General features: G+C 41.0%; 1 protein-coding gene across 1 annotated transcript in view; it reads right to left on the bottom strand.

Moving 5' to 3' along the window:
- Positions 1 to 17,541, bottom strand: part of ltbp1 (latent transforming growth factor beta binding protein 1) — a 131,255-nt gene that overhangs the window by 67,387 nt on the left and 46,327 nt on the right. The window contains exon 4 of the mRNA XM_085368952.1: positions 11,435 to 11,586. Within this exon, the coding sequence (XP_085225078.1) occupies positions 11,435 to 11,586 (152 nt within the window). The remainder of the gene's footprint in view (positions 1 to 11,434; positions 11,587 to 17,541) is intronic.

Consider the following 17,541-nt stretch of genomic DNA (forward strand, 5'->3'; position numbering starts at 1 on the left):
TTTTTTAGTATTCTCATATGTATTCCCCCAAACTTCGACACAGTAACTAAAGTATGAGGAAAACAATGAAAAATATAAAATGCGCATTGTTTTGTAGTCTAATAAATCTCTTACATTTCCCAAAATATAAATGTTTTTAACCATCTTCTTTCTAATATACTCAATATGAGATTTCCACATCAAATTTTCATCTACTATTACACCCCAAAAGTGAAATTCAGTAACTCTTTCAATCAATTCTCCATTAATTAATTGACATAATGACTTCTTCCTCCTTTTCACAATTGCCAAATATCATGAATTTCGTTTTTGTCAGATTCAAAGATAATTTATTTACATCAAACCATTTTTTTAATCTCAGAAATCCTATTTTCAACCAAATCTTTCAAATTCTCTCCAGAGCAATAAAAATTTGTGTCATCTGCAAATAAAATAAAATTTAACCTTTTTGATACGTCACAGATATCATTAATATATAAATTAAAAAGTTTAGGTCCCAAAATAGAACCTTGAGGAACGCCACATACAATCTTCAATCTTTCAGAGGTATTGCCGAGATAATGTACATATTGCGACCTATTGAACGTGCTGCTGTTGTTTAGCGCAACATCCGCTGGTTTCCTCTTTCTGGTGCAAAGTGGGCGATAAACAAACAAGAGAGACAATCAGCTGATCATTGATCAGTTTCATGATTGAAGTAGCAACAGGAGAGGGAGGGGGGAGAATGAGAGAAGAAGAGGGTTTTTGTTGATCGTGTCGAGCATATGGAAACAGAGGTAAAGGAGCATCTCTTACACAACACAGACATAATCATCTTGAAGAGAGAAAAGGTTCAGGGCGTGATTCATCCGGGCAACAAAGAAGCTGTGGCATAGCAGAGAGGAATGAGCGAGTACAGAAAGGGGGATAGTTGTTTTTCTTTCTGATGTTTTCCTTTAAGGCACAGAGGCTTTATGTGAGCCATCAAAGGGCATACAACTGTAGAGGCTTCAAAAGAAAAGTCAGGGTTCATGGAACGCATTTTTAGAGTCATCTGCAATGTTTTTGCAAACAAATGGTAAATGGCCTGCATTTGTATAGTGCTTTTCTAGTCCCTAAGGACCCCAAAGCGCTTCACACTACATTCAGTCATTCACCCACACATTCACGCACTGGCAAGCTACATTGTAGCCACAGCTGCCCTGGGGCGCACTGACAGAGGCGAGGCTGCCACCAGGCCCTCTGACCACCTGGGTCAAACATGGGGTTAGTATCTTGCCCAAGGATATTTGGCAGCCAAGAGGCAGCCTGGGATCGAACCACCGACTTTCTGATTAGTGGCTGACCTGCTCTGCCACCTGAGCTACAGCCACCCACAAGGAACAGTAATTATTTAAAAAGAATTAATACGTACACCGATGAGCCAAACCATTAAGACCCACTGAAAGCTGAAAATTAAGGTCTGCAAAGTTGTGAGACGGAACTGCTGCCATGAAGCTCAATTGTTTCGGCACATCTGACGGCACATCCATCTAAATCCTGGTGCAGGTTTATATTCTGGGTAAGTCTATGGGAAAATGGCCCCCAGCTGCCTTGTTCTATGACCTCAATAAACACGTTCCTGGTCAGTTTTAGGGTCTCAGCCACTAGTGTCAAGTTTTAAATACAACATGATGTTCATTTTGCACATTAGTGACCCCAAGTAGAATAAAGACAAGTGGATGGATGGATAACACTGGCAAACATGTCATGTAGTTACATCTATATAGGGCTTCTTAAGTCTTCTTTCTTCTTCTTCTTTTGTCCCTAGCTGGCAGTTGGCGGGGGAGGTCATCCATGAAGCCAATACGTCGCTGTGGGTGTCGTAGGGTTTCCGTCTTGGTCAACGATGTACACCCATCGTGGGAGCAACCATCATGGCAGGCGATGGTTGCTCATGCTGCAGACGTGGCCAAACCATTGCAGTCATCGCTTCTAGATCAGCTCTTCCATCTCTAGTCTTACTCACTCAAAGTCACAAACATGACAGCAGGATGCAGGAGAGCACAGGGGAACTAGAAAAGACTGTCTCAAGCATTAGTGATGGGATTTCCGGCTCTTTTTAGAGAGCCGGCTCTTTTGGCTCGGCTCACTAAAAAGAGCCGGCTCTTTCAGCTCCAAACCGGCCCTTTAGGTTGTTTTGTTGCTTTAATTAATTTATTATTATCAATAATATAAAATTATGCACAAAAGGAATTACTAATGTAAAAAAAGTGGTTTTATTTATATATGTTTATATATAAATATATGTGGTGGCCCCTAGAGACAAAACACGTACAAACTCCAAAACATATTTCTAGCGTTAACTGAACTTCAAAACAGAGCTACTAGATCACTTAAATTACACAAGTGATCTAAATTGTATTGTTTGTGTATAAATACACAAACAATACATATGTGTATTGTTTGTGTATTTATACACAAGCACTCACATATATTCAAATAATTTAAAAAAATGTTCATTTACCTGTTACTACCACACACCAAATCCGGTCGTTGGTACTTGCTGGCTTGTGTAGCCACTAGGTAACAAAAGCTCAACACTGCGCCTAGCATCCTGGAGCACTTGTGTTGTGTTTTGTACGTGTGTCTGAGTTTTTACGTGTTTCAGAGTTCGTACGTGTTTTGAAGTTTGTATGTGCTTTGTCTCTAGGGGCCACCGTAAATATACTTTTATTTATTCACTCCACATAAAATGTAATAAATAAATCATATAATACAAAAACCAACTAGTCACAGTTCAACTTTTAACTTTTAAGTAACTTTTAAATTTTCAGCTTTTTCCTTTTAAACAAATTTAAAATGAAACAACACAAAACGCTGCAAACCACAACACAATTAAATATAAATTAAAATATGAAAACAAAAAGAAGATGCACATTCTCTGTCATATGGGCCTGCATGAATAAACTTTCTGAATCCTTTATCATCCGCAACTGAAAATAGTTGTGGATGATTACTATACCTTTCTAATGTGACGTTGTTGTCCCTGGCTCTCTTTCTCTCTCTTTCCCTCCCGCTCTGTTCCTGTGCTCCTGCAAGTGTAACTACTGCCCCTCCCCCCTCTGCCCAGCGCAAAGCACAAGGCTGAGTGAAGCGGGAAAAAAGTGCGAGAGAGAGGGTGAGAGAAGGAAAAAAAAAAACCCCACGGCTCACGATAAGGAGCCGGCTCGTGTCGTTCACGTCACAGATCCGGCTCTAAGAGCCATTTCGTTCGCGACCGACACATCACTATCAAGCATACATCCTGATACCTTAACTTCTATTATGCCACTTATTAGACAGTTAGTGTTTTTTAAGTTGTTTTAGGTGGGAGTGACACATTTTTACAAAATGTTCAAATGGGAACATGACCGAGTGAATTGAGGTACTTCATTTTTAGGTCCCACGACTTGTTTATTTCAAGATTTTTAAAAGGGGCTTCGTTACAACACTAATGTCAAAACTCAGGTAATTCTTGCATAAAAGAACAACTTTATTTAGATAACATATTTTAACTTGCACCCTAAATTGACATCATTAGCAAAGATCTGACCAAGTACAGCTGAGGAGGTGGCAAAGAATTTTGTAGGGAAAACATTTGGGATTTTATAATGCAAACATATATTTTGCAAAGGCATGAGTGTAGACTGTGCAGTCTTTATATTTGTGGTTAGAGTCCTTCATGAAGCTGATGAAGTTAGTCTTAATTGTAGGAACTGGTCCTACAATTAAGCTGACCTAAGATCAACAGTTCCAGAAATCCCTACTCTGATTGTATACTATTTGTGGCATGCTTCTTTGGTCACTGTGGTGATGGTGAGGTGATCCTCCCTGACCAAACCTTCAGTCATGACCCACACTGCTAACACTTGTCTGAGGTTGCTTTGGCAGTGTGGGAGAGCTGAGGGATAGCTGAGGGGAGACGGAGAATAACTTTACCAGATGTCGCACCACAGCCAGTTGCTGACAGGCTGTCTGTCGCGTGGGACAGGGCTGACAGAGAGGCTGCAGGCTTCCTGTTTTAGAAGAGCAAACATGTCTGCTACTTTCAAAAAGTCTAGTGCTGACTGCATGCTGAGCAAAAACCAGCCATGGTATTCCCATTAAATTAGGCTCAGGGGTCTGCTATTTGTAGCTTTGCTGTGTTACACAGTAACTGGGGATATATGCTTCAGCAGGAGATCTACGTTACGCCTTAACCACAAACCACTCTGAAACCCTGCACCGTAACCCGACGTGCACTACCCAAGAAATGTGAGGTCGACAAAGCCCACACAGTTTTTTATCAATGATAAATTTATCAGTGAGAGAATAACAATCGTTGTCTCATTAATCACAATCAGAATACTTTATTATAAGGAATAATAATCATAGCATCAATAAGACTCACAAATATCACCAAGCTTCTGGAGGGGGACTGCTGAAACTATGACAACGGACATGAGGGAAGTACAAAGAAGTAAAAGAACTAACGGGACAAATGTGTTTGCCCCTAAAAAACCCAACAAATCAAAGACTGCAACGAGTGGTGACCCAGGAGGGGAAAAAATCAATCAGTAATGTTTCTTTAATTGACAGATGCTATGACAAAATTGTCCTTTATATAAACACACAAACACTTAACCAAAAAAAGCCATCACATAAATAAATAATATGTTTACAAGTTGTGACAGCTGTCAACATGAGAATTGCTTTTCAGTCAAACTAATCAGTCATATTTTAATAATGTTTAACACAAGTTGTATGCAGGCAATGCATCCTTATTCTTGATTGCTACAGCTAGTACTCTCCCCTGCGGTCGCAGCAGATGGCCCCGCCCCTCCCTGAGCCTGGTTCTGCCGGAGGTTTCTTCCTGTTAAAAGGGAGTTTTTCCTTCCCACTGTCGCCAAGGTGCTTGCTCATAGCGGGTCATATGATTGTTGGGTTTTTCTCTGTATGTATTATTGTAGGGTCTACCTTAAAGTGCTTTGAGGCAACTGTTGTTGCGATTTGGCGCTGTATGAATTGAATTGAATTGATGTTAGGGTCATGTTAGCAGCATGCATGCTTTGACTGGCAGGGTGCGCCAACATGGGCAACTACAGCTGACAGCAGTGAGCTAGGTCTAACTTGCACTAGAGTAATTGAACTGGATCCCTCCTAACATATTTGTTGGTGCCTATTAGAGTGTTTTCAAATTGAATTGTCTGATCAATAACACAGTATGTCATCCTGTGAGGATGGAAATGAATTGAAATCTCCTGAAGTGGACTGTGTGTTCTGTGATTTTGGTGCCAGTTTATTTCTAATTATATTTATCTCTACTATTACTGGGGGGGAAACAAAATCAAAAATCATTCAGAAATCTTTCAGTTCATTAAATGAAAGTAAAACATTTGATATGGCGCGATCGTGGCTCAAGAGTTGGGAGTTCGCCTTGTAATCGGAAGGTTGCCAGTTCGAGTCCCGGCTTAGACAGTCTCAGTCGTTGTGTCCTTGGGCAAGACACTTCGCCCGGTGGCGCCAGTGTCTGGCAGCCTCGCCTCTGTCAGGGTGGCTGTGGCTACAATGTAGCTTGCCATCACCTGTGTGTGAATGACTGGATGTGTAAAGTGCTTTGGGGTCCTTAGGGACTAGTAAAGCGCTATACAAATACTGGCGATTTAATAAATTATTGTCGAGTTATCTTAGTTATGTGTTTCAATAGATCTTACTTAAATCCTGTTCCATCTGGAAAAAACTGCACTGCCAAAACAAATCTTTTGAATTAGGGTCACAGGGTAACAATATACATTATATTTATAATGTGCTGACCATTACTTCCACCCCATAAAATGGCACAAAGCAATAAACTATAAAAAACTAATTAAACGCTGTGATTGCTCAGCACTTCATGTTCATGTATATCAGTTAAATTAAATAACTATCTGATCACAGAAAAAGTATAAATAACCCCAAGACAGACTGAGATCCAATTGTTAAAATTAAAAATGCCTTTACTAAAAAGGTATTTATATGCGTAACTGACAAGGAAAAAATATCCAAACATTTCTACACATACAATCAAATAGAAGACACACCTCGATTCTGTAGCAGTTATCTGACCCCTGATCAGTTTAGGGTTCTAATGATTTATATGAACAGTAATGCCAGATTACTCCAGCTAAAGCGTTATTCGGGTCCAGGTACATTACCACACCGGTCTGGACTTGAGGAGGGTTAAACCGGATAAGCATGGAGCCCATGGACACACAGAGATCTGCTATCCAGATAACACTGTGAGAGATGAATGAGCCGACTCTAAACCTCGTGTTGGAGCAAATTTCATCCCACAAGGGATTTGTAAAATTTATGATTGTAAATGGATTTGATGCTATATTCAGCTGCAAAATGCTATCAAACATAGTCCAAACACACAATTTACTTCAGATACTCTCGGTCTACTTTGAAGTAGACACTCACATCTATGTGGAGACTATAACTTTGTGGTTGTACCGTGTGGGAGATATCTGACACTATGTAGACAACCGACACAGGCCTGGAGTGTAATTTATAGAAGGTCATTACATTCTAGATTGTAATTATAAAAATGATGTGAGAATCTATTCTGTGTTATTTTTGTTATTTTAGCAACTCGTTTAAGTATGGTATTTGTGAAACCAGCAGCAGGCACATGTTGGCTCTATTATAAGCCCTCTTACATCTCATTCAGCAGATGAACAGGCAACGAACGGCACTTGAAATAACACTTGGTTTTGCCAAATATTTATTTAGAAGCCAAGTTTTAAAGAAAAACTCTCTCCCAGAAATGCACTGCAAAGAAATGTCAGGAAATTGCGGCCACTGCCCTCTGTCCTCTCATATGCGTCCGTGCCCCTTTTCCTTCACTGGTTTTTATGTCTGACACATTTTCTGGCATTTAGAAACTGCTAGCTGAAATTCAAATGAGCTGAGGAAATTATTTTGAAACCGGGTCTGGGTCATTGTGGCCATGCATAGGTCTGCTCAAGTCTGCAATGCTGCAAAGCCAAGCATCAACACTGCTCTGTCTGCTGACTTCCCCATTAATAACCTCAAGTCAGTCCAACCGGCTGCGGCCAGAGGCACAACCACTCGTGCCGTCTAAGGATCCTTTGAAAAATATTGGCTTATTCATAGATACATCCCAGTGAGTCTGATGTTGGAGTCCAGCCTTGAATTTATGACAAGCCACAATAACCAACCACGAGCTGCTGAATTATGGCTCTTGTTGATCTGTCAGATGTATTAGGGTCCGACTGCCAGCCAAAGTTGGTCCAAAAAAAGGATTTTTTTTTTCTCTCTGAATGGTTTGGGAAGTTCAGAAATAATAAAAAAGCAAATGTCACGAAGGTATTGCACGATTGTTTCCAAGTTTACTAACTACTTCACGGTTTATCCAGAGACAGTACATGGTTTATTACTTTATGACATAGAAATACATTGTGTTTATTCTCCTCGTTGGATTTTGTTTAGGTCAGTTTTAATAATAATAATAATAATGAAGCTGAAGTGAAACTGCTGTTCCTCTAAGTCCTGATAGACACTGTGAGGTAGCATAACATAAGCAGCAAGGAAAGTGATAGGAAGACAGCATCTGCAGACTGTTCAAGTTTCTTTTAAGTGTTCTTTATTTTCTGGCGTCACCTTTCAACAATTGTTTCGCAAAACATAAGACCCTCACAGTCAAAATCTCACCTGCTTTATACAGAATTTTACCCACAGCTGAAACTCATTAATCTCTACCGTTGAGAAAACAGGGTAGACTAAATAACACAGTCTAGACAAAGAAACAGGAATAAGATCATTCTTCCACTTAACAAACTCATTCACCCAACTAAACGGATTGAAAAGTCAATCTCGTCACAAAATCCGACTCATGAGGTAATTTTAAAGGAAATTAACAATTTGACACAAAAGAAACACCCCTTCATTTGGTTACACTCAACTGACATGATCAATGCATCATATCCTATATAAACAGGAAGTAACGGGGCGGCCTTTCCCATATACCAGTTTTACACATAAGACCTGCACAAAGGAACACACAATGGTACGTACAACCAAACTACATAAACAAATGAAAGATTCAAATCAACTAATAATTAAGTGGCATTTATCTTTAAGAACATTTGCACAGATGTAATGAATGTAACCAATGCTATCCTAAACAGACCCGGGATAGTATGCAGAGCCAAGGTTACATGTGCTGTGTCTACACTAAAGCATTATGATTGACTAGAAGATAACAGAAGACATTATAACAATATATACAGTGGGGCAAAAAAGTATTTAGTCAGCCACCAATTGTGCAAGTTCCCCCACTTAAAATGCTGACAGAGGTCAGTAATTTGCACCAGAGGTACACTTCAACTGTGAGAGACAGAATGTGAAAAAAAAATCCATGAATTCATATGGTAGGATTTGTAAAGAATTTATTCGTAAATTAGGGTGGAAAATAAGTATTTGGTCAATAACAAAAATACAACTCAATACTTTGTAACATAACCTTTGTTGGCAATAACAGAGGTCAAACGTTTACTATAGGTCTTTACCAGGTTTGCACACACAGTAGCTGGTATTTTGGCCCATTCCTCCATGCAGATCTTCTCGAGAGCAGTGATGTTTTGGGGCTGTCGCCGAGCAACACGGACTTTCAACTCCCGCCACAGATTTTCTATGGGGTTGAGGTCTGGAGACTGGCTAGGCCACTCCAGGACTTTCAAATGCTTCTTACGGAGCCACTCCTTTGTTGCCCGGGCGGTGTGTTTTGGATCATTGTCATGTTGGAAGACCCAGCCTCGTTTCATCTTCAAAGTTCTCACTGATGGAAGGAGGTTTTGGCTCAAAATCTCACGATACATGGCCCCATTCATTCTGTCCTTAACACGGATCAGTCGTCCTGTCCCCTTGGCAGAAAAACAGCCCCATAGCATGATGTTTCCACCCCCATGCTTCACAGTAGGTATGGTGTTCTTGGGATGCAACTCAGTATTCTTCTTCCTCCAAACATGACGAGTTGAGTTTATACCAAAAAGTTCTACTTTGGTTTCATCTGACCACATGACATTCTCCCAATCCTCTGCTGTATCATCCATGTGCTCTCTGGCAAACTTCAGACGGGCCTGGACATGCACTGGCTTCAGCAGCGGAACACGTCTGGCACTGCGGGATTTGATTCCCTGCCGTTGTAGTGTGTTACTGATGGTGACCTTTGTTACTTTGGTCCCAGCTCTCTGCAGGTCATTCACCAGGTCCCCCCGTGTGGTTCTGGGATCTTTGCTCACCGTTCTCATGATCATTTTGACCCCACGGGATGAGATCTTGCGTGGAGCCCCAGATCGAGGGAGATTATCAGTGGTCTTGTATGTCTTCCATTTTCTGATGATTGCTCCCACAGTTGATTTTTTCACACCAAGCTGCTTGCCTATTGTAGATTCACTCTTCCCAGTCTGGTGCAGGTCTACAATACTTTTCCTGGTGTCCTTCGAAAGCTCTTTGGTCTTGGCCATGGTGGAGTTTGGAGTCTGACTGTTTGAGGCTGTGGACAGATGTCTTTTATACAGATGATGAGTTCAAACAGGTGCCATTCATACAGGTAACGAGTGGGGGACAGAAAAGCTTCTTACAGAAGACGTTACAGGTCTGTGAGAGCCAGAGATTTTCCTTGTTTGAGGTGACCAAATACTTATTTTCCACCCTGATTTACGAATAAATTCTTTACAAATCCTACCATGTGGATTCATGGATTTTTTTTCACATTCTGTCTCTCACAGTTGAAGTGTACCTCTGGTGCAAATTACTGACCTCTGTCATCATTTTAAGTGGGGGAACTTGCACAATCGGTGGCTGACTAAATACTTTTTTGCCCCACTGTACAAGTGACAAATGGTACATGAATTCAGTCCTAGCCACTTTGTCACAGACTCCCATGCTGAAAAGCCAGACTTCAGCAATGAAATTAACACATTTACAAAGTGAGTTGAATGTTTTTATAACTCACTCACTTGAATTTCATTAAGGATAAACGGCATGTGGAAGTAGCTGGACCTTTCTATTGTGTTTGTGCTGTTTCATAATAAATAATCTGACAAACCATCCAAGAAGTTTGTGTTTCAGTTTTTAGTGAAATGCTGAAGCTTTACTAAGCTGTTGTGCCGTTTGTGCACCCATACAGTTTACAGATGACAGCAAACAATATAGATACACATGACAATCTCAATATTATGCCTTGTGTAAAATATTGCAATACATTAAATCATAACCGTTTACAATTTTGCACCATCAGATTGTTATGAACTCACGGGCTAAGTGAGGAAATACAGTATATTAGATGTTTGGCACGCTGGCGTCCACTTTAAACTGTAAAGTGGGGATAATTTGTCAGGCAAGAAAGTTGAAAGGAGGATAGGTAGCAGATAGACTCAGCTGTAGGCAGCTTCCTTCCCCTCAAATCTACAGAGGCACTTGTTGTTTCAGCAAACTGACTGGTTCTCCCCAAATGACACAGTTATTTCATTCCATTCTCCAATTCGAACTCTTATACTCCCTCCCTTTGTCTGAAATTGCCCACAGAAAATGAGACTAATAATTCATTTTCGACAGCCCAGAGCAGCAAGCGATGCTTAAGTCTTTATGCCATTTACCGCTGGAGCTGCAATTTGAACAAATCCTTTTGCTGCCGAACTGCAAGCTGCACATTCTCTCCACATCCTCACAGTGTCAGACCCAATGTGATGGTTTCTGTGCGTGTATGTGCATAAAAATTACTTAATTATTATTAAGTGGTAACTTTGTAACAATGTATCAACAGGATTCTCAGTAGTTCTCCCATTAAGCAGTTTAATTTAGAAAACGGACACAGACATCATTAAAGTTACGTTTGAAATGTCTTGTGTATATTCATTCATGATTGTGGGTAATGTAGTAAATATTCTTACACTTCCCTTCACTTTTTCAGATAAGAAGAAAAAAAAAAAATCACACTAACTGAAAGTAGCCAAAGGAAGGCTATTATGTCACTATTGGTAGCACAGCTCTGTTTGGAGACCTCTATAAATATACATAGGAGGCACAAGATGTGGAGGGCAGAACAAAGCGGTATTAATAGTCAGATACACCATGAAATAAGTTGCTGGAGGTGAGTTACAAAGCAACTTGCAGATACACATCAAGTTGTCACAGCAGGAAAAAACAATTTACCTGAACATCGCACTGAATTAAGGTCAGCTAGATAACGTGCCATTGCACTGCAATAATACAAACATGCTACTCATCTTTGTGGATTATGCTGCTCAAGTATAGTTAAGTCACTATAAATTAAGGGTTTCAGAAATCAACACTCTCACCGACTAAAAAACACACTCTGTACCACAGTAAAACACTCATTAAGACAGAGAGAAGATGCATGAAAAGATGATTTTTAGGACTTACTCACCGTGGATAGGGTTGTGTCCCACTGTTAGGGGGATAGGCCTTTCAGGCTGGGTCTGGATGTGAGTCTGTGTGTGAGTGGTGTGCCTTTGGTAGTATTTGGGCTTTATAATATACTGCTGGCTCTGACCAGGGTGAACTGGCACAGGTCGAATTCTGAAGGAAAAGCAGAGCACAATCAAATGCAAGAAACAAATCAAATACAAAAAACACATTACAAAGACATGCATACACTAAAAATGACACTTTCATGTCTTTTGGATCAATATCAATTTTATATGTGAACAAGTCAGTTTTAATCATGCTCATAGCACTTTGTAGTTAACAGGAAAATGCCCCAACACTTTAAATCTGTGTTCACAGTAAGCGATTTCCTGTGACAGCTCACAGAAACCAGCTGCTGTCACAAAAGGGACTGGGATGCTGCCACCAGTGTCTGAAGGTTTTGGCCCATAGAGAGCACTGCAGCCTCATCTCTCTGCCCTCTGTGATTCACTGTGCATTGACCCTTTGGAAAATGTGATCTTTTCCCAACACTAAAATCTTCTGCTTCTTTGTAAAAAGAAATCTTCTTACCACTTCCTGAAATTATCACTTTGGTTTTAGGAGGTGATAATATTTAAGAGCATCTCTCTCATGACAAATTCTTTGAGTTCCTCCAGAACAGCATCATCCCCCATCGCTTCCACTTACTACCCTTTCCCTTTTCATCAGCCTTGTCCTCAAACCACTGAGATTAAAGCTTTTTTAATTCTGCTCAATGGACAGGTCGACGCTGCAGAGAATACGTCCCAAGGATGTGTCCTCTTAAGTACAGGGCAGTCAACTTGATTTCACTGACAAATGAAACAATTTTCCCCAGGAGTTGAACCCGTAGGACTATTATGATACCCTGACTGCACTATTAAGTGCAATTACTGGTTATGGGAAATATCCCTACAATTTAAGTACTGATTGCAGTTAATTTTGGTTAACACATTTTCTACAGGATCAACTGAGATGACACTCCGACTGTTCGTAAAGCACCATCATCAAGTTAAATTTTCTTCTAGTTAGTATCTCTGAGTGGATCAGCTCTACCCCCTCTGTGTCAGGGAGTCACCAAGACATTTATCAAATGTTAAGCCAAAGCAATGCAAGCAGACATGCACTAATCTTTTCCTCTTTTACAGCTCCATAAAGAATGTATACTTTATACTTTAAATCTCAGGGCCCTGTGGTATGGTGAACTCTTTTTAAGCCTTGTACTTAATAATAATAAAATAGAGATGGATCAAACTCTCACCACACTGACTAGCTGTCATATATGATTCCAGCTGAAAAAGTTGAAAAACATACAGGAACAGAGGTTTTCTGCAGATGATTATGAACATGTCCTAATACTATGGTGTGAGATACTGACTATTTACAATTTTTTCCACCTTGAAAGTAAGATTTCACAGTTTTTATATTAACAAAATACAACTGAAACAAAAACAATTCTAAAAGTGCTATTTTATACTATGCTATACTTCTCACCCAGAGCAGAGGCCCTGGTGGATCGATCCCCAGCTACCAAGCATCCGATTCATTCCAGTAAACCGGATTCACAGATTTGTTGACTTAACTGCAGGTTATCGCTGAGGGTGGCTGATTAGTGGCCAAAAAAATCAAAGTAAATTGTGATGCAAGCTAGAATCTTCAGAATATTTTTGGAATATTATTTACTTTCCAGACAACATATTGTAAATGAATGAGACAGACTGGAACCTAAAGCGATTTAGTGTCTGGGATCACCCAGCATTCAGTCTATTGTACAGATCTGGGATCCTGCCATGAAACAGTATTGTAAGGGCACTGTAAGCAAGTTCAAGTAAAAAAATAATACATCACAAAACACTAAATGCACCTATTGGTGCTAAAGTACAGGGTGATATTAGTGATATTAAAGCCCTGTTTGTGGCACATTAGTATATGTGAGGGGGCAAACTCCTCAAGATGGGTGGTAACCATGGTGACCATTTAGAAGTCGGCCATCTTGGATACAACTTTTGTTTTTTCAATAGGAAGAGGGCCATGTGACACATCAAACTTATTGGTAATGTCACAAGAAAAACAATGGTGTGCTTGGTTTCAACGTAACTTTATTCTTTCATGAGTTATTTACAAGTTTCTCTTTGTTCACAGCCATTGACATGTCGAAGAGGTTAACATGTGAGGAGCAGATCAAAATTGTGTTGATATCTGGTGAACGCAGTAACCGGGTCATTGCAGAAGATTTCAATGCAAGACACCCTACGAGACCACCCATCTCCAATGCTACAGTTAACAAACTGCTTGCTAAGTTTCGTGAAACTGGTTCAGTGTTGAATTTGCCAAAATGTGGACGCAAGAAAACTGTCACTAATGAAGAAACATCAGTGGCTGTCCTAGCTTCATTCAGCAAGCGCCCACAGCGTAGCACTCGCCGCATGTCGCTGGAGACTGGCATTAGTCGACCATCCCTTAGGCAGATATTAGATACTCACAAATGGCAGCCTTACAAACTCCAGCTACTGCAGCATCTCAACGAGGATGACCCAGATCGGCGCACAGAATTTGCAGAATGGGCAAAACAAAAATTGGAACAGGACCCTCAGTTCACGCAGAAGATTTTGTTCAGTGATGAGGCAAACTTTTATGTGAATGGTGAAGTTAACAAACAAAACCACCGCTATTGGTCTGACACTAACCCACATTGGATGGATCCCTCCAAGACTGTTGGAACAACAAAAGTGATGGTTTGGTGTGGTATATGGGGTACAACGATAGTGGGTCCATTCGTCATCAATGGAAACCTCAAGGCCACTGGATATTTGAAATTTTGATGCATTCTCAATCATCCAGGAAAGTAAATCTCCAAAAGTTGAATCTGTTCATCTGGACGTAGTGTTTTTGTGGGAGAAACGTTTCGTCACTCATTCAAGTGACTTCTTCAGTCTCAGCTGACTGCAGGTTTCCCCAATCTTATAAACAGTACATTTGCATAATGACTGAAACCAGCCCACTGAAGGAACAATGGGCTGGGAGGTCAGTTCCTTAATCTTAATTATGCAAATTCTCATGACCTTTGATCAACAACCACTGACCAAAACCCACTGACCAAAGACCACTGATCAATGGCCATGAGTACCATTCACAGAGTTGGGGAATGGCTGCAATCACAGCATTGTAAGATGGCGAAAGATGTACCCTTAAGCCCCCTCCTCGATTCAGAGATGGTCTTTCCCTTTCCACGTAAATGGCCTCCTTGACTCCGCACTCAAACCAGCGTTCCTCCCTGTCCAGGATGTGTACATCCTCATCTTTGAAAGAGTGTCCACTGGCCTGTAGGTGTGAATAGACTGCAGAGTCCTGGCCCGACGAGGTAGCTCTTCTGTCTTGTGCCATCCGCTTCGCCAGAGGTTGTTTGGTTTCCCCGATGTATAAATCCTGGCAATCCTCCTGCACTTAACAGCGTACACTATGTTACTCTGTTTGTGTCGGGGGACCCGATCCTTGGGGTGGACCAATTTTTGGCGCAGCGTGTTTTGGGGTTTAAAAGCCACAGAGACCCGGTGTTTAGAAAAAATGTGTCTCAACTGCTCCGATACTCCTGACACATATGGGATCACTACAGGTTTTCGCTTGGGCAGCGGTTGTCCTTCTCTCCTGGATCAGCTGGAGCTTTCTTTAGGTGCCTTTCCAGTTTTGACAAAAGTCCACCTGGGATAACCAGATTTACTCAGGGCCTTCTTGATGTGCAGTTCTTCTGCCTCCCTGGCCGCTGTGTCAGTGGGGATGGTGTTCGCTCTGTGTTGTAGCGTCCTGATGACACCCAGTTTGTGCTCCAGTGGATGATGAGAGTCAAACCTTAGATACTGATCCGTATGTGTAGGTTTACGGTACACGTCAGCTTTTAGATGTCCCCCATTACTGATGGAAATCTCACAGTCTAAGAAGGCTAACCTGCCACTTTTCATATCCTCCCTGGTGAATTTGATGTGTTGGTCCACCGAGTTAATGTGATCCGTGAAATGTAGTACATCCTGAGATTTGATTTTCACCCAGGTGTCATCCACATATCTGAACCAATGGCTTGGTTCAGATATGAGGGCTTTGCTATCCTACCCTGGAACACCTCCAGGGTAGGATAGCAAAGCCCTCTTTTCCACTTCTTCCATGTGCAAATTGGCCACGATGGGTGAAACTGGGGAGCCCATGGCACACCCATGTTTCTGCCTGTAGAACTGACCCTTGTATGTGAAGTAGGTGGAATGAAGACACAGTTCCAAAAGCAAACACACCTCCCAGCCCATTGTTCCTTCAGTGGGCTGGGTTCAGTCATTATGCAAATGTACTGTTTATAAGATTGGGGAAACCTGCAGTCAGCTGAGACTGAAGAAGTCACTTGGATGAGTGACGAAACGTTTCTCCCACAAAAACGCTACGAACAGATTAACAGATTCAACTTTTGGAGATATTTGAAATCGCTACATGATGATGTGTTTCCCTCTTTGTGCACTGAAGGTGGCACGTTCCCTGTGTTTTTCCAGCAAGATGGTGCACCACCACATTATGGGTGCCAGGTCCGAGCATTCCTAGATAAACGGTTTCCTGGAAAGTGGATTGGTCATCGTGGGCCAGTTGAATGGCCCCCAAGGTCTCCCGATCTGACCCCCTTAGACTTTCATCTTTGGGGTCATCTGAAGGCAATTGTCTATGGTGTGAAGATGCGAGATGTGCAGCACCTGAAACTACAGATACTGGATGCCTGTGCTGGCATTTCTCCTGCGGTGTTGCTATCAGTGTGTGAAGAGTGGGAGAAGAGGGTTGCATTGACAATCCAACACAATGGGCAGCACATTGAACACATTTTATGAGTGGTCAGAAACATGTAAATAACTCATGAAAGAATAAAGTTACATTGAAACCAAGCACACCATTGTTTTTCTTGTGACATTACCAATAAGTTTGATGTGTCACATGGCCCTCTTCCTATTGAAAAAACAAAAGTTGTATCCAAGATGGCCGACTTCTAAATGGCCACCATGGTCACCACCCATCTTGAGGAGTTTGCTCCCTCACATATACTAATGTGCCACAAACAGGACTTTAATATCACCAACCATTCCCATTTTATCACGGTGTATCCATATAAATGGCCCACCCTGTATAATATTCTGTACTATAACTACTTCTAACAGCTAACATATAATTCAATTCAATTCAATTTTATTTATACAGTGCCAAATCACAACAACAATCACCTCAAGGTGCTTTATATTGTAAGGTAGACCCTACAATAATACTAAAATAAAAAATAAAAACCCAACAATCATATGACCCCCTGTGGACAAGCACTTTGGCAACAGTGGGAAGGAAAAACTCCGTTTTAATAGGAAAAAAACCTCCGGCTGAACCAGGCTCAGGGAGGGGCAGCCATCTGCTGCAAATGGTATACACAGCAGCTGCTTTCCATCTACATAACCATGAACTGAAACAGCAGGTCAATCTGCCTGTCTTTAAGCAGTAACTGAGAAGAGGTACATTTTACGTTAAATTTAATCATTTGAATTAAGGATACTGTCTTGAACATTGGGTCGTTTTACACCGTAATTCATATCAATATTAGCCCTTAGTATTTGAATACTAAATTTAACACTTATTAGACTGGATATAAGCTGGCTGTCTTGACACACTGTGATTGTAGTGTTTGTGTATTCCTTCAGCACATAAAAATAGTACATCTATTGGAGCTCCCAAATGCTGGCACAGAACTATGGTAAAAATTAAGTCGGTATGAATATAGCTTAGGGCACTGATCATTGTTTGGTCAGCTGTCAGTGATCAGAGGCACTAGGCATCCTCTACATCCTTTATTATTAAAAACAATGGTGTGAATGCTCGTGTACTCCAGGCTGATACACTGTACTTCCCATTCTTTATCTTCTCAATTGACCAAACTTCACGCCGTCAACCATGTTTACTGCTTAATGAAACAAATAAATGCCTGAGCTACATTCAGACAAATGGGACATGTGCTCTTAATTGCCATCTTTTAGTCCGACATTTCGGAAGATTAGCAGCTTAGCTCAACGTTGTTACAGAGAT

The sequence above is a fragment of the Diplotaxodon limnothrissa genome, linkage group LG13 (genome assembly GCF_057381915.1).
Source record: "Diplotaxodon limnothrissa isolate DT_005_m linkage group LG13, D_limnothrissa_male_GT1.1, whole genome shotgun sequence".
NCBI classification, from domain to species: Eukaryota; Metazoa; Chordata; class Actinopteri; order Cichliformes; family Cichlidae; genus Diplotaxodon; species Diplotaxodon limnothrissa.